General features: G+C 52.8%; 1 protein-coding gene across 4 annotated transcripts in view; it reads right to left on the bottom strand.

Annotated features, from left to right (window-relative positions):
- NDRG4 (NDRG family member 4) overlaps positions 1 to 20,996 on the bottom strand; it is an 80,077-nt gene that overhangs the window by 38,290 nt on the left and 20,791 nt on the right. Inside the window, exon 1 of one of the 4 annotated variants that reach the window (XM_019455764.2) lies at positions 5,144 to 5,276. The exons of 1 other annotated variant lie outside the window; for it this stretch is intronic. Coding sequence is in view for 2 of the 3 variants with exons in the window: in XM_019455758.2 (XP_019311303.1) it covers positions 4,551 to 4,587 (37 nt within the window). In the remaining variant the exon portion in view is untranslated. Of the gene's footprint in view, positions 1 to 4,550; positions 4,730 to 5,143; positions 5,277 to 20,996 lie in introns of those variants that run through there. 2 more of the 4 variants (XM_019455758.2, XM_019455759.2) reach the window with 2 other exon arrangements.

Raw genomic sequence — 20,996 nt, 5'->3', positions numbered from 1 at the left:
CTTTTTTCACTGCTGATCTACATACTGAAAAAGGCTTTTTTCTTTCTGAAAACAAAAAAAAAACAGTTTTGAGACATACTTTTGGACTCTGGAGCCAGATATCCTGGTTCACATTCCAGCTAGCCACTTAACATCTGTGTGACCTTCAGAAAGTTACTTAACTTCTCTGTGCCTTAGTATGCCTTATCTATAAAAAGGAGGAAATAATAGCGGGTCCCTCCTAGGGTTGTTGGGATGAGTTAATACATAGAAAGCACTCAGAACTGTGCCTGGCACACGGCAAATGCCACACAAGTGTGATGTCACCTCTTATTATTACATGTATAAGGGAGTGTCTGTCCGGATGAGTAAATAACCTGTGATGGCATAATTTGCAGCTGTTGGGGTTCCCTAGTATGATGGCACCCGCATTTATTTAACGTTCTCTGCTGTTAGGCATTCAGATTGCTCCAGTTTATTTTTTTTTCTATAAACAACTATGGGATAAACACCCTTGAACAAACACCTCTGCACACATCTTTATTTGTTCCTAAAAATTCAACTGCTGAGTCACAGTCACACATATTTTTAAACTTCTGATACAGCATTGCCAACCTGCCCTTCATAAAAGCTGCGCCAGTTGCCCTCCGCACGGACAGTGGGGACAGCACGCCTGTCTCCGCACGCCCCACCCTCACCTGTGGCTGGGGGCCCACCTGCGTACCCCTCCCCTCTTCAGACCACGCCCCCTCATTTGCATGCCCCGCCCGCACTGCAGCACACCGGTGAAGCAGTGGAGTTTGCTGAAATGGATGAACTGGAAATGAGGATTTGAGATCCTATTTTCAGCCTGCTGGGATAAATCTGTGCTTCTCGTTTTCCCCCACATGTAAAATGTGGGTCAACACACCTGCCAAGAATCAAACACTATTTAAAGGTAGTCTATGAAATTGTGTGGGACTACATATTCCATGCATTCAAATGACACCAAAATTCCAGACAGAACAGGCAAAAAGTTTTGCTTTTTAATCACACATTGAGTGTATTTTTAAAACATTTCCAACATCCAACATCAGGGCTCCCAAGGGACCATATCAGAGCCCCAAATCTGCCACTTTAGAGCTCCCTCAGGACTCCAAACCATCTTGGAGACATATTGTTTGAGTGCAAATGCACATAAGCCATCACTTTCCTGTTTCCAAGTAGACTAATGTCCCACTTTCCCACATCATACTAAGAAATAAAAAAACACTCAGCTACAAAAGGCACCAAGAGTCTGTCCTCCAAAGACTGCAGCAAGCTTGCGTGGGCACATGGGGGGCCATGTGCTGGGGTCCTCCCAGTGCTACTGAGGTAGGGCCCTTATTCCCATTTTACTGATCAGGAGACGGAGGCTCAGAGTAATTACAAATTTGCTCAGGAGCTGAGAAACAGAGAGGAGACCCTTCTGGTTCCCAAATCCCTGCCCTCCTTACACTGCAAGACTCAGAGAGTCTGGAAAATGCTGGCTGCCATATGCATCAGTTACCTGTGAAACTTCCTAGAACAGCCCCTACCACCTGCTTCTTCTCCCTGCAACAAAAAGACATGCTCCGACTGGGCACAACAACTCATGGACATCCTTCCAGCCCCACAGGTGAGGGGCACCCGGCCTTCCCTACCTGATGTCAGAGCTGTGATGTCAGGCCAGTAGGGCCCAACTCTAGGTGTCATGCCCCATTTGTCCCACATGACGGGAAACTGAGGTCTCAGCAGAGTCCCCCAGGAGCACATTGCAGGGAGATCTGGATTGTGTGGAGAAGCCAGAGAAGGAACTGGAACATTTCAGAAGAGGAGCAAAGGGGAAGGGGGAGACCCTAGGACACTGAGGAGGTAGTTGGGGACAAAAGCCCTACAACTGCGATTTGCTGTCTGCCTGACACTGCACTCAGCACTGACACACACTCTCACAGCTAATTGCTGAAGCACACAACCAGGTAGGTACCATGATGATCCCATTTTACAGATGGGAAAAAGAAGTGCACAGCTTGAAGACTGGCCTGAAGCCGGGCAGTTAGAACACACGGGATGGCTCAGGACCCAGGTTTGAAACTGAGCTCCACCTTTCCCCAGCTGCATGACGAAGTGACTAACCTCACTGGGAGAAGGGGCATGATGAATAAAGGGGAGAATGTGAAAACTGTATACAGCTACAGAAGTAGGATTTTAGCAAAGAGGTTCAATGGAGCAATTCACTAATGCTTACGCAGGGGGCAGTGAGTTACGGGCCTCTAAGGAATCCTCCCAGAGACACAACTGAGCCTGGACTCAAACAACGATTGAGCATTTGCTATATGCCACCACAATCTACTTGGAACGACACTGACCTTGACCTGCTCGTCATCCAGCAGGGGAGACAGGTCAGAATCTCACAGATGCATGTGAGCAGGGATAAGGTGGGGTTAGGGCAGAGCCAAACTCTCTAGTGGCCAACCAGCCAGGGTAGGTGGAAGTTCTCCATGACGAGGAACTTTCCAGAAGGGAGATGAAGCCCAAGAGGTGCCCACCAGGGCTAGCCCCCTCACCCGTGCTATCTCAGTGAGCCTCATGCCAACTCTCAGAGGGAGGGGTCAACAGTTTCATCTCTAAGAGGAGAAAACTGAAGCCAGAGAGGTTAAGCAAGCTGTCTGAAATCACATAGCTGGTCAGCAGAAGGGCTGGGATTTGAACCCTTATCTGTGGGACAAGGAGGAGGACAGGATGGAGTTGGGAGGAAGGTCACAAAGACCACCAGGCAGAGGCTAAAGGGATGCACCGTCTCCCAGGTGCATCCCTTTAGCCTGGTGAGAGGTGCAAGGGGGGGGGGGCTGTGACCCACGACAGTGCCCTAGGGGCTCCTGTTCCAGCCTGGCCAGGGGCTTAGAGAGTCCACCAGAACCAGGTAAGCCTGTCTGGTGAGGGAGGCGGGTCCCTGACCCCTGTACCCAGGAGATAAGGGCGCATTGCCCTGGGACCCCAAAGCTGCACCCCCATTGGAGCCCCCATGAATGCCTCCCAAGAGCATTCTTCCTCCAGGGCCTTCTGGGGCCAAAGAGGAGAAGGGGAGGATCCAGAAGTTCTGCCCTGTGAGCAGGGCTCCCAACACCCACAGGGCTGTAAAAACTTTCCCTCAAGGGCATTAACTAGTGCAGTGGCCTTGAAGTCAGGTGGGCCAGCCTGCCTCAAGTGAGCTCTACAAGGAAAAGCTGGTAAGGGATTGGAGGGAGGGTCAGCCCCACGGCTCATCCAACTAAGACCTGGCACTTCTGAGCACCTGGCCAGGTTTTCCAGGGCTTCGGAACAGCCCCCTCTTCCTTGTTTGTGAGCTTGCCAGGAGCCAAGAGACAGCAGCTGCAGGTAACTTAACTCTCACTCACAGCCTGAAACCTCACCAGACCTCCTCGCAGCTCCAGGCCCTCCAGCCTCTGCACCACTCGCAGGGCCTATATGTAAGCTGGCCCCTCCCTCCATTAGCCTGCGATGCCACCTCTCTCTCCATTAATAGAAATTCTGTCTTTTAGGGTCCAGCTCAAACACTGCCATGTGTTCAAATCTCTCTGCTCCCCTCCAGCGCCCTCAGACTCCAACCTGTTTCCTGAACGCACCCCCACGCTGCTGCCCGCTTCCCTGTCTTGTAACACAGTTCCTGTGCTCTGTTCTCTGGCACCAGACAGTAAGGTCCTTGAGGTCAGAAACCAAAGTCTTCCAGGTGCCCGACTCCACACATGGCCCCAGGATACACTGTTTGAGCACCTTCACCGCCCAGGCCCGGGGGAGATGGTGGCCCTGGGTGTTTCCCTTTCCTAGCCCCCTTCCACCTGCCCGAGTCTCTCCACACAACCTCAGGAGTGGGAGAGCTCTCCCACCTTTCAGACACTGGGTCTCCTGTCCTTGCTCTTTCCTCCCCCACTCCTGGGCATACCCAGTGTCCTCTGCTGATCTCTGGCCACAGCACCCTGGATGTGGTTTCCAGCAGAGTGTCTGGCCGCTTCTCCAGAGGAGCCTCAAGGCTGAGAGCCCCCAGTCAGCAGGGTCCCATCTGGTTGCCCACTTCACAGACCACTTGGCCTCTACTCCCAGCAAGAAACTTCTAGGGAGAGGCGCTCAGATTGTTACGGGGAGCAGGAAATAAAAGGCCTATGGCAGGGGTCCTGTTGGGAGCCCAGGGAGCTCCTTCTTTACTGGGGGACGGCGACACTGACTGGAGGGCAAGGGCGCTGAAATCCCTTCCGATGGCCTGGCTATAGCTCGGCTAGTCGGAGACTCCAAGGGGCCGCTCCCCTGACCCGCGCTCCCTCCTGCGGGACGCCAGCACCGCGGACTGGAGCAGGGCCGGGCGGGACACAGCCCCACGTCCTCTCTCGGAGCGGTGCTCCGCGCAGGAACAGAGAGCGCACAAGCTCGAAATTCGCTAGCATCCGCACCCCCTCCTCCAGCTCGAACCCGAGCCGCCCCAAACCCCGGCCAGCGCGCCGGTCTCCCGCTCCAACTCGGAAAGTAGCGGGCGGCGAGGGCCGCGCCCAGGGGCGGCGGAGGAGAAGGGCCGGCGGTACCTGTCAGCAGTTCGATCTTGTGTCCCAGCACCTTCATCTCCGCGCTGCGGCGTCGGGGAGCGAGCTCGGCCGAGCCGGGAGAGGAGCGCGGGAGGCGAGGAGCGAAGCAGCAGGAGAGCCAGGAGCCTGGCAGGCGGAGCTGCCGGGAGCCAGGAGCGCTCTCGCCGCCCCCCTCGCCGTTCTCCCCCCCTCCAAAACCGGTTAAAAAAATCCACCAATTGCACGACCGCGCACCCCTAAAAGGCGCGCGCCGCCACCTGGTCGGGGTGATCTCCGGGAGGCGGAGGGAGCGCGCGGGCTGGGTGCGGGTGACACTCCCGGCGGCGGCGGCGGCGGGAGGGGGCCCCCGGCGCCTGTCGCCCGAACAAAGAGGCCTTGCCGCCCGCGCCTCCCCCACCGCGACGCCCGGGGAGGTCCCCGCGTCCGGCTGGGAGGGGGTACCGCCCTCGTAAGCCAAATGTGGCCCCAGAGAGAGGGCGCGCGGTTCGCCGAGTCTCGGGTCGCGAGGGGAGGCGGAGCAGGGGTGGCGGGCTGGCCGCAGCCGCAACGGCGGGGGGAGACGGGGAGAAAGACCGAGGGCGCCGCCGACTCACCGAGGGTGATGTGAACGAGACAGACGCGCAGGCGGGGAGCTGGGCCTCGGCGCCGCCGTCGCCAACGCGCGGGTGCAGGTGCGGGCAGCCGGGAGCCCCTCCACCTCGCTGCCGGGGGCGGAGGCTGGGCTGGGGGCGGCGCGCCGCGGGGGGCGTGCCCACGTGGGTGTGGTGGGCGTGGGCGCTCCGCCGGCCGGCTGGGCCCGGCAGGGTGGCTGCAGCGGAGAAGTCCCGGGCGCTCGGCTTCCCCCTCCGGCCACGGCGGGAGCGCCCGGCCGGTGGATGGGCCGGCGGGCGAGCGGACGCCGCGGCACGCGAGCCTAGCCGAGACTCCCTGTGGACCCGCACGCTTCTCGCCTCTCGCAGGCGTCCGGGGAAAAGGTCAACCGCGTTCGACCTGGCGGGGTGCGGCGGAAGGCCCCTACCCTCCCGCGCCCCCTGCAGCCGCGCGGCGTCGGGTTCCCGGGGAGGGGGCGGCCTCTGCCTCCCTCTTTGTTCAGATTCCCGAGGGGAACCCCAGCGGTTGGGGACAGCGGCCTCCTCCGCCCCCGCCGCTCGCCCCCGCCCCACCCCGCCGCCGCCAGGGACCTGTTCGGGAAAAGCCCAGGGGGGTCGGAAAGAACCAGGTGCTCACGGGCCCTTGAAACCCCGTCCAGTTTTCAGACCCCCAGGGTTTCCTTGGGAACTGGTGGGGGAGTAATGGTCTCCAGACAAAGGTGTTCTGGGCCGTCAGGGTCCCGCCCAGAGTGTCCCTGCTTTCAATTCACCCTTCATCATCTGAGCGGGAAGGGGATCTGGCACACCCTTGTGTTGCTCAGGCTCTCTCTGGTCTGGCTCAGGGACGTTGCTCTCACCTGTCACCCCAAATGAAGCAGCGCTAAAGTCCCTAGATGGAGTCCTGTAGGGAGAAATCTGATGACCTGGAAAAATTTACTTGGGCAAGACAGTTCAAAACAGTGCTTCCGGAGACGAGTTCTATTGAGGGCCTGCCAGTGACCTTGGTCAGGGATCTGCCTCTCCCAGATTCCAGCCTGTTTTGTGCAGAGTGAATGAGTTGGACCAGTCATCTGAGAGGTCCCACTGGGTGGGAGTTCAGGTGGATCCTGCAGCACCCCCTCCCCTTTGTCTGGGCTGGTTTGTGGTAAGGTTCTGGCTGTCCCTTAGCTCCAGGCTGTGGCGGAGGCTGCCATGCCATTGAATGAACTGACTCACTGGTCTTGAGGAAGCTAGTAAGATTTGGTGGCCCCAGATGGGGTGCGTGCTCCTGCTCGGGGTACAGTATATAAACCACATGGGAGGTAGCAAGCTTGGCTTCTCCTTACAGCTCTGGGGCTCACCTTGGGGAAGTCCCTTTCACTTTCCACCTTTGTAAAAGGGATGGGGGAGGCCAGTGGTGACAGAGTGAACCTCTGTGTCCAAAACATCCAGGAGACTGTGGTTCTTACGTGTACACGTCTGGAGTCAGTCCTCAAGAGCACAGGCTGGTTCTACAATTTCCCGGCTGTGTGAGGTCCAGCAAGTTACTCACCCTCCCTGAGCCTCCATGCCATACCCTGAAATTGGGATGATGACCCCTCAGAGGGTTCTTGTAAGAATTAAATGACGGAACATAAAGAAAATGCTTAGCATAGTGTCAGACACATGGTTTAAGTGTGCACTAAATATTTGCTATTGTTATTGATGATTAAATTGTTATGCCTGTGTTAGGGATTCAGGCTTCCATGAGTTCTACCCTTTTCAGTAAGGTCTGTCTGCTTACAGACCTAGTCATGGAACAAAACTAATGTTTGGTTTTCTAGTAACATAGTTCATGAGGCCTAGCCTGTTCTGAATTCCCGGGGGGGGGGGGGGGGGAAGGGGAATACAGGCCCCAGGAGGAAGTTAGGGCTGCCAAACAAAAGCTTTGACACTGTGACATGTCTGTGTGCAGAATGGCATCTACGATGGCCTGGAACTGATGTGCACAATCCACGAGGCTCAGATAATTCCCAAACCCCAAGTGAGCATTCGGGGGGGTCAGGTTGCAGATTTGAACCTGTGAAAGTGGACACTTAATAGCTGGTGAAGGAATGTAAGAACACCCACCCCCCACCCCTGAGGATGGGGGGCTTTTGCACCCAGCACAGGTGCTTAGGGAATAAGCAGGCAGAGGGGGCCCTTGCCCCTTCTGGAGGAGACGGTCAGTCATGCCAGGAAAAGAGGAGTCCCTGCTGAGTCAGCAGAAGAACAAGTTCTCAGTCCCTTCTGCTCCTAGGCTCTCTTCATCTTTAACACCCGTGCAGGAGGCATGATGTTTGAGGACAGGCCGGATGTCAGGGCTTTGAACAGAGGAAAACGGAGCACGGCAGAGGGCCAAGCTGTTGGCTGGAACTGGGGGTCTCTAAAAGGCACCCCAGCCTGGCTCCTAATTACCTGAAAGATGCTGCCTAAGTCGCTGCCTTTGCTGGACTTCCCCTTTGCCGTTTGTCAAATGGGCAGGAGCCTGTCCCACACCACCATTGGAGATGAGACGCAGCCTTTCTGAAGACCTCTCTGAGCCTTCGTTTGCCCCTCTGGAAGTTCAGGCTAATGCAGCAGCCTGGCAGTTGCAGGAAATAGAGACCGACTCTGGCTAGCTTAAGCGAAAAAGGGCTTTGTTACAAGGAGGGCGGGCAGCTCTCTGGGTCTCAGGATCCGGGCCCAACACTGCAGCGCTGGTCTGGTGTCAAAACCACCACAGACACTGTAGCCCGCGCCAGGGGCAAGGACACGGGACACTGCCATGCCTCGGGACCACGGCTGCCTCTGAAGTCTGAGTTGCTGCTGCTGCTGCCGAGTCCTGGCCAGGATGGACTCTGTGTGCCCTTGGCTCCCTCCCTCGTGCCACTAGCTTCTCATTCACAGTCAAGAACGGGCGTGTCTGATTGGAGGTGCCCGGGTCGGGTACTCTGCCAAAGCTGCAAGGGAGGCTGGGAAAAGATGTGTTCGGTTCCTCTAGGAGGAGGTGGGCTCTGTCTCGTAGGAAGGGCGACTCAGATGCTGGTGGTCAAAACGGTGGCGGTGCCCACAGCAGTGGGCTCGTGAAGCTGCTCTGAGATGCACACGAGGGCACTGACCTTGGAGCCTGGTGTGGAACGCACCACCCCTGGTCACTGAGATTCCCAGCCAGCTGCAAGTCTACAGTGTCGACGGGTGGTGCTCCTGCAGATTCCAGTCTTTGATTTTTCAGCAGGTGAAAGACAAAAGGACCTTGAAAACAGTATGGCTTTCTGCCCTTCCAGATGCAGAGGAAGCTCGGGTCCCGTTGCCAGGAGGACAGGTGACTGGGTTTTTCCATTGTGGTGATGAATTGGGCTGAGTCACCATTCCTCTCCGGGCCCCTCGTGACCATGACTGGAGCGAGTATGAAGAACTAGCAGGTGGGGTTGGAGGTGCAGACGGGCCTGGGGCCACGGAAGCTTGCTCTCCTAGCAGGGGAAGGTGAGGCAGGGACCGTCCCCCACTCCCCACGCACTAGTCATGAGTTACAGGGCCTCAGGGAGAGAAGAGTGGATCCTTTTTCTTCTGTTAAAGGATTGGTTGAGTGCCTCTTTGGTGCCAAACCTCGTGTTGTGGGGTGCACTGGAGAACCAGAGTTGATGAGGGCATTGATTGACCTTGCTAAGGTTATTCACTAAAGGAGGAAACCAGCTCAGAATTCCATAATCTAGGTACTGGGCAGGCTGGTAAAATGTGTAATTGAAGTTACCATGCAGTAGGGTGGGGCCCTGGAGGGGTCAGCAAGGGCTTCCTGGAGGAAGAGGCATCTGAGCCTGCAGAGAGATGGAAAGTCAGCAGATGGAGATGATAAAGTGGGTGATGGGGGAAGATACCATCCAACCATCATACACTGGGTCAGCCAGGCCTTTTGCAAAGCTCAGGGGGGCACAGAGCTAAACACAAGGCAGCCGTGCCCCTGCCAGGAGCTCCTAAATGGAAGTGGAGAACGCCATGCGTGTGTGTATGAGCAGATGGTAAAGAAGCTGGATCAATGAAGTGGGCAAGGGTGAGCTTCTGGCCTCAGCCTGGCTCTGGAATTTCACCAGGCACCAGGTTAGCTGCTTCCCACTCCTGGGCCACCCTGGACCACTTGCTGGCAATGTTGCCACCCCCTTTCTCCCATGTGTGCAAAGACCCTTTCCTGCGGGGCCAGCCCTTGCTCTCCAGGCAACTCCAGACGCCCTACCATCTCTTCCCCCCTCCCACAAGGCAGCAGAACCCCCTCCAGGTCCCTTTGAAAATGACCCTCCACCTCCCCTGAAAGTTTTACCAGACACACGGAGCCAAGTTTGTGCAGAGTCAAGACAAGGGATGGGTCTGGTAATATTTTTTTAAGAATTCCAATAGTCATATATAATTAATGCAGAAAACTTGTAAGATACAGAAGGAAAAAATAAAAATTTCTCATAATTCCATTGTCTAAAGATTACCAGCGTTAAGGTGTTAACATTCTGGGGGGTATATCCTTCGGCACTTTATGTGTGTGTGTGTGTGTGTGTTTCCCCCCAAAGAATCATACTGCACATATTTTTGGTGATCTTTTTTCCACTTGCTGGTATATCATGAACATTTACCCTGATAAAAGTTATTCTTCTACAATGTGATCACATTAGCCGCACTGTCTTTATTGTGTGAATGCTTCATTATTTTCTTGGCCAGTCTCACCTGCCAGGCATTCCAAGTTTTCATTATTGGAAACAATATCGCAAGCAGTCCACCCAAAGACGCTGCTTTGCCCACATCTCTTGGATGACCTCCTAAGACCACTCTGCAGCCTCCCTTTGCCTGGCTGTTTGGTCTCTGACTTCTGTCAGTGCCAGCTCATCCATCCTCAGAAAGAGGCCAATGCCTGCTTCAAAGCCCTGATTGTCTTTGCACCTATGCAGGTGCTTGGGGGACTCCTGGGGAAGGAGTGAAGTGGCTTCCAGGACTCAGCTTCCCCATGGAGCCAATATCATTTTAAAGCCTGAGGTCTGGATCTCGTAGTTGTACGATGTTGCCGTCGGGGAGCACTGAGTGAAGGGCACACAGGACCTTTTCTTTGCAACTTCCTGTACTTGTTTGCAACTTCCTATAAATCTATAACCATTTCAAATAGCAAGCTAAGAAAAAGAAAACAACTGAGGCAGGTCTGAGGGTAAGCTATCTTGCCTGTCTCTGGAACTAAAGATTTTATGTCCAAACTTTGGGACAAGGACCAGAACTAAGTTTGGCTTAGCTGAACTTGCCTCAGTTTTCCCCGAAGGGTGGGAATTGTTCTACAGAAAGGCAGTCCTGTGGAGGGAGGAGGGTGGCCCTCCAGGCTGTCCTCTATCCTAACTCTCCTGCTGACTCTGGCATGTGCTACCCGGCTCCAGCGGTGGGGAGGGAGACCCGAGGGGCAGGAATAAGGTACAGCTTCCCCTGGGGGCTCCGGGGAGCTCCCAGGTACACAGAAATCTGGCAGGAAGCAGACAAAAGCTGACATTCTCTCTCTGGAGGACAGCAAAGCCATTTTCCTTCCCAAACAGGACACATGTGTCTGGAATGTCTGGAGGAGCCTCTGTCCGAAAGTTCTGGGGAGAAACAGCCCCTTTTCTGCAGTGTCGTTGTCCCAGGCCGACCCAAGCTTGAGCTAGACTGAGCATGTGCCGCTCCGGGGAGGACTTGGCCCGGTGGCCACCACCTGGGGGGCCGCTCTCCCCTCTCCAGGCCACAGTGTCCCCGCAGAGACCCCAGTACCACAACGACAGGGTTAGGTCAAATCAGAAGTTCCGACCAGATTTCCAGATACTAGAAACCGAGGCCGGTTCAGCTAAGCCAAACTTAGCATCCTTGAAGATGCTGTGTCAGGGGTCCCCAAGGCCACCCTCAAGCTCAGTGATTTGCTAGGAGAACTCACAGTGCTCTCAGAAAAGCCAACGCCCTCCCAGTGACTTTATTTTAATGAAAAGACATAGAGCAAACTCAGTAAAGAGAAAAGATGCACGAGCAGAGGCCAGAGACGCCAAGCACAGACTTCCAGGCGCACCTCCCACCCGTGGCGGGTGGAGTCACATGGGGACACGCTGAATTCTTCCAGCACCAACCTACCAACCAGCGGCGCTCACCTGAGACCTGGTGTCTTATTTGTACTGGGCGTCAGTCGTGTAAGAATGCATCAGCAGTGTCGCTGCCTTAGCTCATTCCCCAGGCCCCGCAAGGTCCACTGATACAGCGTGGCCTGGGCCTCAGGCATTCCAAAACAAGCATTCTCCATAGGTCCTATTGTTACTGCCAACTATCTGGCCAAACTGATACAGTGTGGCCCAAGGCCTCAGACATAACAGAAGCTGCTAATTGGCAGGATCTTCCAAAGGCTCAGAGGTTATCTCCCAGGAGAGGTCAAGGGTCCGTCCTTTCTTTGTCAAGTGCGGGATTTAAGCAACCTAAGCCTGCTGAGTTAAACCCCTATTGCACCGACACCATTTATTCTGCCACATGTCCACACAAGCCATCATCTATTATCAACCTGATTTCATAAAAGAAAGGAAGTTTAACTTCAAGGTAGGCCGACTATCATGATTTGATACGGCTCAGCGCTCCCCAAGAGAAAACAGTTGGCCCAATTCTGCTGGGTTTGAAGGTGCATTAAGGGGCCAGGAGCCACTGCCATATACCGGGAACCTTCCACGTGCATTTTTCTTTTGGTCCGTTCAGCTGTGTCCCCAGGTAAGGAACGGATGAGCTGAGAGGCTCCCTCTGGCTCCTATACTGGCTCTAGATCGGAGGTCCCTGCTCTTGGGAAGGGCCAGGCCCTGCTGAGGGGGGGAGGGCACAGTCTGGGGCCCTCCTGTAAGCGTCCAAGCCACTGTGTCTTTTTGTTCTCTTGGGCCTGCTGCTATTGCAACTCATCCTGGGACCCTGGCCCCTTCCCTGGCCTTCACCCCGGGGTCTGGTCCCCTAAGTCAAGTCTAGGGCAGACCAGCTATCCTTCAAAGGCTCTGCCTCATCCCGTTTTCCTCTGTCCAGCCTCCATGCGTGGAGCTGAGCCATCAAAGCCTAGGCTGCTGGCCTGTGTGGCCCTCCTGATGAGGAGTCAGACAACCCTGGGCTCTACCATCTAATACCTCCATGAACTCAGTCAAGTTTCCTAAACTTAAAGAGTTTCCGGGGTGCCTGGGTGGCTCAGTCGGTTAAGCCTCCGACTTCGACTCAGGTCATGATCTCGCAGTTTGGGAGTTCGGGCCCCGCGTCGGCCTCTGTGCTGACAGCTCAGAGCCTGAAGCCTCCTTCGCATTCTGTGTGTGTGTGCGCGTCTCTCTCTCTCTGCTCCTCCGCCCCCTCAAAAACAAAGTAAAACATTAAAAAAAATTTGATAAAAAAAAAAGTTTCCTCCTTTCTCAAATGGGTCTAATGATAAAGCTGTGAGGAGTTAGGGAGCTGATAACTGAAGAGGCCCCAGCCCAGGGCTCGGCACCTGGTCAGGGCCCATTGGTTAGTGGCTGTTAGGACAATGAATTTTGTGGCTCCAGGCACAAAGCGTGGGGCCAGTGGGATCCTTATGATGAGGGAAGTAGGGACAGTGACACATGCAGCCACCTTGGAGCTGGATGCTGAGAAGCCAGGGGCTCCCTATGGCTTCTGGGCCTCTGGGGAGAAGCACAACTCATATACATACACAGAAGAAAAAGACCTGGTATGGTGTCAGGGTATCATGAGGATTGAGGGGCCTGTTCACCACAGGGCCTTTGCACGTGCATCCTCTCTACCTGGGGACCCTTCCTTTCACTTCCTACACTTCCCCTGGCTAATCCTGCTTATCCTTGGGGTGTCAATTTAGATCTCACCTGATTTACTGACTCCCTGACCCCCCTCCTCTGTGTGCCCATCATGCCACATGCTTAATAAAATCCCAGTATTAATAGTCTACTGTTTATTATGCCCTTACTGTGTGCCACACATAGTGCTGCTGTCTCGTTTGATTCTCCCCCATTTGGAGAGAGAGCTGCCACTTTATGTTTCTGAGATCAGACAAGATCCAGCGTGTTCAGGGTGGCACGGCATATTTTTCTGATTTTACAGATAAAGAAACAGGTTTAGAGGAGCAAAGTAATTGGCTCCACCACCTTCCCTTAACCCTGTAAAGTAGTGTCTGTGTGCAGGTCCCTCTCCGCCCTGTACTACAAGCTGCCTGAGGGCTGGACTGTGTCTCGTTGGCCGTTCAGCCTCAGCATCCGGCGCCGGGCCTCGTACTCAGGATGGAGCCCTCCACCAGTATTTGCTGAAGAACTAAGTGAGTGGGGGCTTATAAAGTACCCGCACGGCGCTGGGCTCACCACATGCTGGGACCTGCGGCAGGCAGAATCGTGCCTCCCCCCAGATATGTCTGCGTCCTAATCCCCGGAACCTGTGAACATGACACGTTACTTGGCAGAGGAGAATGAAGGCAGCAGATGGAATGAAGGTTGCTCATCAGCTGACTGTAACCCAGGGAGATTATTCTGCATTTCTGGGTGGGCCCAGTGTAAATGCAAGGGTCCTTAAAAGTGGAAGAGAGGCAGGAGAGAGCCAGAGAGGGTTGTAGGAGAAGGACATAGCTTGCCAGCATTGCTGCTTTTGAAGATGAAGGCCATGGGCCAGGAAAAGCAGATGGTCTCCAGAAGCTGGAAGAAGCAAGGAAGTGGATTCTCCCTGAGAGGCTCCAAAAGGAAGGCAGCCTTGAGGACTCCTTGATTTTAGCCCCATGAGACCCATTCCAGATTTCAGACCTCGAGCTCCACGAGAAAATAAATTTATGTGGCATTAAGCCACTAAGGCAGTCATTGTTCACAGCAGCAATCAAAACCCAGCGCAGGGCCTCCCGATGCCGAGGACCACACCTAGTGGTCACTTATTAAATGACCGTTGAATGGAATTGGATTATTACTGTAAGCACGCCACTTTCTATCAGTAAAGACACACGGATAAAAGTGCTTTTTTATTACATCAGAGGTCTCATTGGGAAGTCTTAAGTCTCAAGGTGGGTTAGAGTTTGATCCTGAGACAAAGCCATTGGCTCAGCAGGCTGGGTGGGGTGGGGCCACAGACGGGACACGAGTGGCCTTCTAGGGGAACAGGGCCACTGGGTGGCAAGTGAGCACTGATGCTGGGCGGGAAGAACCAGCATCCTGGACCACCCACTGCCGTCTCTGGGCACTGCACCTGCTGCCTCCATAATCCTCAGGGACACCACACACTGCTGCGCAGGGTCCTGTGCACCTCCCCCCCCCCCCCCCCACACACACACTCACATCAGCTCAGCAGCCCTGTCTTACTTAGTCATCTCCAGTCACTATCATAAAATATTGCAAACTGGGTGTCTTGTCTACACATCTGGAGGCTGGAGGTCTGCGCAGGGTGCCAGCCTGGTCAGGGTCTGGTGAGGGCCTCTCCAGGGTTGCAGAGAGCTGTTTGCTCATGTGGTAGAAAGCAGAGAGCTCTCTGGGGTCCCTTTTATAAGGGCACTAACCCCGCTTATGAGGACTCCACCCTCATGACCTCACCACCTCCCAAAGGCCCCACCTCCTAATACCATCACCTTGGGGATTAGAATTTACACATGCATGGAGGGCGGGTACACAGTCTGTAACAAGCTCTGCGTGCGAGGGCTGCGCCGGTGCCAGTGGGCCAGAGGAGGGAACAGCCAGCCCTTGCACACTTCACTGTGCTGGGCACGGTTCCATGTGCTGAGTATCCTTAACCCCTTCTGTTCTCCAATAGCTCCACGTAGTGGGTGCTATCATTAGGTCCATTTCACAGATTAGGAAGCTGAGGCCTGGAAGGTAAAGTCACCTGCCCACTCCACAGCCAGTAATGGGGACTGAACAAAGGCAGTGGGGCTTCAGAGTCTCTTCTTACCCACTGCGATCCTCTGCCTCTCTAGGTGGTATAATGACTAAAAGCAGTAACGCCACCTCACACTGGGAGAAGACCTTTCTGTTCACACACATTCTCTCGCCATCCTCCCAGCGGCTGCTCATTATGATTAGTGCCCCCGGCTTACATTTTGGGAAACAGAGATCATGAGAAGGAGGCACCCAGCCATTCAAGGCCAGGGTGGGATTCCTTCCCCTGTCTCCTGACTCCAAGTCCAGAATCTTTCTTCCACCAGCTGCCCCCTTCCTTACCCTGATGCATAATTTATGGCCTATTACTCACCTCCTGCAGGCGCCCAGATGCTGCCTGCCAGAGCTGTGACCTCACTGTGTCCCCTGGAGAGGACCAAGGGCAACTCTTTTCCTCATCCTCGCTCTCTTCTCTCCCTTCCCCCATGCAGTTTCTCTGGGTCTCAGCAGGATCCTGGTGTGTGGCACAGCCCGTCCCCTCTTCCCACCCACGAGAACCACCTTGTGAGCAGTTTCCTCTCTGCCAAGCCAGCCGACACTTTCGGCAAGCTCCCAGCCTCTGAGCAAAGCAGCGGCAGCAGCTGAGTCCAAACTCACCATCCCCCCCAGTTTGGCCGGGGGACGTGCACTGGCGGCTGGTGTGTTATATATGGGGCGGGGGGAGAAAGCACTCACAGTTGAACACGTTTGAGTCACTTCTTCTGGTGTCGCAGAAAGTGCAATGAGCAAGGATCATTTTCCTCTTCCTTCTCACTGTCGGGACCGGGAAGAGGTGCTCAGGTCTAGGGTTAAGGTTGGGGGCAAGATCCTTCAAGGCCGCTGGAGCCCAGTTTGGAACCTGTGACATTAAGCAAGTTGCTTCATTTCTCTGCACGCAATTTTCCTCAGGAACTACTTCACTGGATCCTTACAGGGTTAAAAGAGACAATGCCTGTAAAGCAATCAGTGGAGAGTCTAAGGGGCAGTAGATGTTGATCAGTGCCTTTTGACGAGGCACCACACCAATGCCTCCCTGTAGCAAGGAAGGAGGGGTTTGGATCTCAAACTCTTAGGAGGAAGGGCACCTGGAAGAACGGAGGAGCCAAGGGTTCCACAGGCCAAATGGTTGGCATCTAGACAGCAGCAAGGCTACCTTTATCTCAGTTTCCCCATCTGTAAAATGGGCAATAGCCAAATTTAGCAGTTGCTAAACATCCTGGCTTGCACCACGGAATTCTGGAAAATGAATTAGCACATAAAACCAGGGAGGAGGCATCTCTGTTTTTCCTCCCCACTTTTTTTTTTTTTAATTTGAGAGAAAGAGAGAGAGAGAATGAACATGAGCAGGGGAGAGGGGTAGAGGAAGAGAGACAAAAAATCTTAAGCAGACTCCACACTCAGTGCAGAACCTGATGCAGGGCTTGATCCCACGACCCTGGGATCATGACCTGAGCCGAAATCAGGAATCAGACACTCAACCGACTGAGCCACACAGGTGTCCCACCCCCACTTTATTTTCAATAAAGATTTTATTTTTATTTTTTTAAAGTTTTATTTATTTAAGTAATCTTTATACCCAACGTGGGGCTTGAACTCACGACCCTGAGATCAAGAGTCGTTTGCTCTTCCCATTGAGCCAGACAGGTGTTCCGAAATTTTATTTTTTTTTAATTTCTATACCCAACATGGGACTCAAACTCACAACCATGAGCTCCACCAGCTGAGCCAGCCAGACACCCCTCTCCTCTCCACTTTTGAGCTCAAAACTTCCAGGTCCTGAGTGACTGGTTGAAGGTTCTCACAATCATCTGGAGATGCCGTGACCCACACAGCCCCTGCTCTGACCCTGGGATCCTGGTTAGAAGGGACTAGGGACACGAAAGTATCTGTGTCTTTAATCAGCTTCCACGGTGATTCCAAAGCAGGTGGCCCATTGTGAGAAATTAGAGACCAAGCACTCTGCTGGAGATTGTGCCAGATGCCTCTCGAAGGAGTCCTAGACTTCCAGAGTCCTGTCTCCCAGGCTCCTTTTCCTCCTGCCTAAGACTCTGAAGATGGAAGGAATGGGCTTCCCCAAACCTCACCACCTCCCACTTCCTCTGAAGGAAGAAGATACAGAATCCAGTGCTGGATTCTGTATCTTGATCAGTTTCTTTAAAAAATTTTTAAAGAATTTTTTTAATTTTTTTAATGTTGGGGCACCTGGGTGGCTCAGTCGGTGGAGCGTCTGACTTTGGCTCAGGTCATGATTTCACAGCTTCTGAGTTCAAGCCCCACATCGGGCTCTGTGTTGACAGCTCAGAGCCTGGAGTCTGCTTCAGAGTCTGTGTCCCTCTCTCTCTCTCTGCCCCTCCCTTGCTCATGCTCTGTCTGTCTCTCTCAAGAATAAAAAAAACATTTAAAAACATTAACAACATTTTTTTAATATTTTAAAAAAAAATTTTTTTTTAACGTTTATTTATTTTTGAGACAGAGAGAGACAGAGCATGAACGGGGGAGGGGCAGAGAGAGAGGGAGACAAGAATCGGAAGCATGCTCCAGGCTCTGAGCCATCAGCCCAGAGCCCAATGCGGGGCTCGAACTCACAGACCGCGAGATCGTGACCTGAGCTGAAGTCAAACGCTTAACCAACTGAGCCACCCAGGCGCCCCTAATGTTTATTTTTGAGAGAGCGCGAGCAGGGGAGGGGCAGAGAGAGTGGAAGACACAGAATCCGAAGCAGGCTCCAGGCTCTGAGCTGTCAGCACAGAGCCCAATGCGGGGGCCCGAATTCACAAACCGTGAGATCATGACCTGAGCCGAAGTCAGACGCTCCACTGACTGAGCCACCCAGGCGCCCCAATCAATTTCTAATCATCTAACTGGTTTTGGACCCAGGACAATTGACATTTGTTTTGCAGATGCCCCTCTCCAGAGGCACAGGAGAGAGAGTGGAGCTAGATTTATAAGCAAGGTCTCCCACAGGAGGAAGAAAACACAAGCTGGAGAGACTGCCTGCTGGCAATAAGGCAACTGAGGTGTCTGTGTGGCCAATATCCGGGGAGTCCCAAGTGTGAGCATCCTCATCGTTGCCTTGGTACCTGGTGCGGCCAGTGGGTGCTTGGTAAACACTGTGGGTGGAGGGGTGTACACATGTACCTGAACACCTCCTGGTCCTACAGGTCTGCTTATTCCAGATATGAGAGACGGCAGTGTTGTCCATTAAGTGTTATCTCCCCTCCTCTCCCTCTTCAGGAGAGTGTAACTTCCTGCCCCTGCTGACCTCAGGCTTGGGTATGTGATTTGCTTTGGTCAATGCAATGTCAGAAGACGTCACATGTGTGCTTTTGAGATTGAGTTGGCTCTTGATCTCCTGGCTGTTGACTTGGAAAGGACACACACTGGGTAGCAGCCTCCTACAGAGCCCGGGTCCAGAATAAGATGCAGGGAGTAGGTCTGGCAAGGTCCTGGGGACAGGAGCTGCACCAGCCTATCTACAGTCCCCTGAGCAAGAAGACCCACAAACACTTGTGGTTGTAAGTCCCTGGATTTGGGGGATGGTTGTTATCCGGCAGTGCCGCAGCAAGAGCTGGCTGGTTTGCCAGGATCAGTCTGTTTTCTCAGGGGCTTTGCCTGCGTTAAATCTCACTGCATGATTTCTTGCCTATAGTGAATCAGCAAGAGTCTAGTTCTAAGGTCCCAGGTCATTTTAATGACCTTCATGGTGCTTGGTCCCTTTCTTCTCCGGAATCAGCTGTGAGCCTCCTGGACGCATGCCTGTCCTTCTTCCATCTCATTTGTCATGGGAGCAATCACAGTTGTCACCTGCAAGCCTTGAATGTTGACCACAGACTGCTAATCCATCTGAAATGTTCTCTATGCCTGTCACCACTATCCTACCAAGTAGGAATCTAGATTATCCCTATTTTATACATGGGAGAACCAAGGCTTGGGGAAGTTAAGACACTGGCTGGCAATCGTACCGCTGAAGTGGTGGAGAAAAGACTGGCCCAGATCTCCCAGCCCCTGCTTTTTTTTTTTTTTTTTTTAATGTTTATTTATTTATTGAGAAAGAGAGCAGGGGAGGGGGCAGGGAGACAGAGGGAGAGAGAGAATCCCAAGCCGGCCCTGTGCCGTCAGCACGGAACGTGACCCAGGGCTTGATCCCACGAATTGAACTGGGTCAAACTGAACTGTGAAGGCATGACCCCAGCCGACATCAAGAGTTGGACAGACGCTTAACCAAGTGAGCCACCCAGGCATCTCTCCCAGCCTGTGCTTTAAGCATTCTTTCCAAGAGCCTCCTGGTATGGGGAGAAATGCCTGGTTTCCTAGCACGGCCCCTCCCGGAGCCCTCTTCCACACGCCCCTTCACCAGGGCCACCTTCCAGTTTGCAATCCTGTAGCCACTTCCCACTTGCAGGGAATGTACTCAGTTCCTGCCTCCGGGAGTTAATTATTTCCAAAAAGACATTTGGAAACTCAGCTCTGCCATGTCTAATGTGTTCCCTTTTGCTAATTTAATAGTTCTGTTTTTCAAATACGAGTGTGCTTTAAAATTTGTTCATTGGGCTATTTGTCATTTTATTACCCTCGAGATATTTTTCCACTCTTGCCGTCTGTCCTTTGAACTCATGCTCCCACAGCCTTGCAGACTTCAGAGCTGGAACCTGGGTTTTGTGATCGGGGTCTGTTCACTAAGGGTAAGGACTCAGCTGTCTGTGCTCAGGCTTAGCAACCAGACAGGACAGTTTGAAATCATAAAAAATAAAAAGTATCGGATTGTTTTTAAAAGAGGCAGCTTGGGTTCTTACTGGTGCATTTGGTTTGCCAAATGCTAACAGTGGTTATTTTTAGGTGGATTTTAGGGAGTTTTAGGGAGTTTTTAGTTTCTTTTTTATGTGGCTCTAATTTTCTTCTTTATGTGTCTCTTATCTGTTTCACTCCCCATTTTTTAAATTTAAAAAAATTTATTTCTGAGAGACAGAGTATGAGTGGGGGAGGGGCAGAGGGAGAAGGAGACACAGAATCCCAAGCAGGCTCCAGGCTCTGAGCTCTCAGCACACAGCCTGACACAGGGCTTGAACTCACAAGCCATGAGATGGTGACCTGAGCTGAAGTCGGTTGCTTAACTGAATGAGCCACCCAGATGCCCCTTCCCATTGTTTTTAATTTATAAAAAGATGTATAATTTCAAGAATAAAACAAGAAAAAGTTACTACCATTAAAAATAATGTGCACCAGATCCTTAAGGAATCTGGTCCTTCAGGCAGACCATCAAGGCAAGTGTGGCTTTTATGAATTTGTTAAATAAACTTTTATGAACTTGTTAAAGCCAGTCAGAGCAGCAGAAAGTGAGAACTCTGCTTAAAAAGAAAAAAAACAGACCCAGCAACAGCACTGCTAGGAATTTACCCAAGGGATACAGGAGTGCTGATGCATAGGGGCACTTGTACCCCAATGTTTAGAGCAGCACTTTCAACAATAGCCAAATTATGGAAAGAGCCTAAATGTCCATCAACTGATGAATGGATAAAGAAATTGTGGTTTATATATACAATGGAATAATACTTGGCAATGAGAAAGTATGAAATATGGCCTTTTGTAGCAACGTGGATAGAACTGAAGGGTATTATACTAAGTGAAATAAGTCAGAGAGAGAAAGACAGATACCATATGTTTTCACTCTTATGTGGATCCTGAGAAACTTCACAGAAGACCATGGGGGAGGGGAAGGGGAAAAAAATTACAGAGAGGGAAGGAGGCAAACCATAAGAGACTCTTAAAAACTGAGAATAAACTGAGGGTTGATGGGGGGCAGAAGGGAGGGGAAAGTGGGCGATGGGCATTGAGGAGGGCACCTGTTGGGATGAACACTGGTGTTGTATGGAAACCAATTTGACAATAAATTTCATATTAAAAAAATAAATTAAAGATAAAAAGAAAAAAACAAGAGGCGCCTGGGTGGTTCAGTTGGTTGAGCGTCCTCCTCTTGATTTCTGCTCATGTCATGATCCCACAGTCATGGGATC

Source organism: Panthera pardus, unplaced genomic scaffold (assembly GCF_024362965.1).
Source record: "Panthera pardus isolate Hobbes unplaced genomic scaffold, ASM2436296v1 HiC_scaffold_18, whole genome shotgun sequence".
Classification (NCBI taxonomy): Eukaryota; Metazoa; Chordata; class Mammalia; order Carnivora; family Felidae; genus Panthera; species Panthera pardus.
This window is presented reverse-complemented; position numbering and strand designations above follow the sequence as displayed.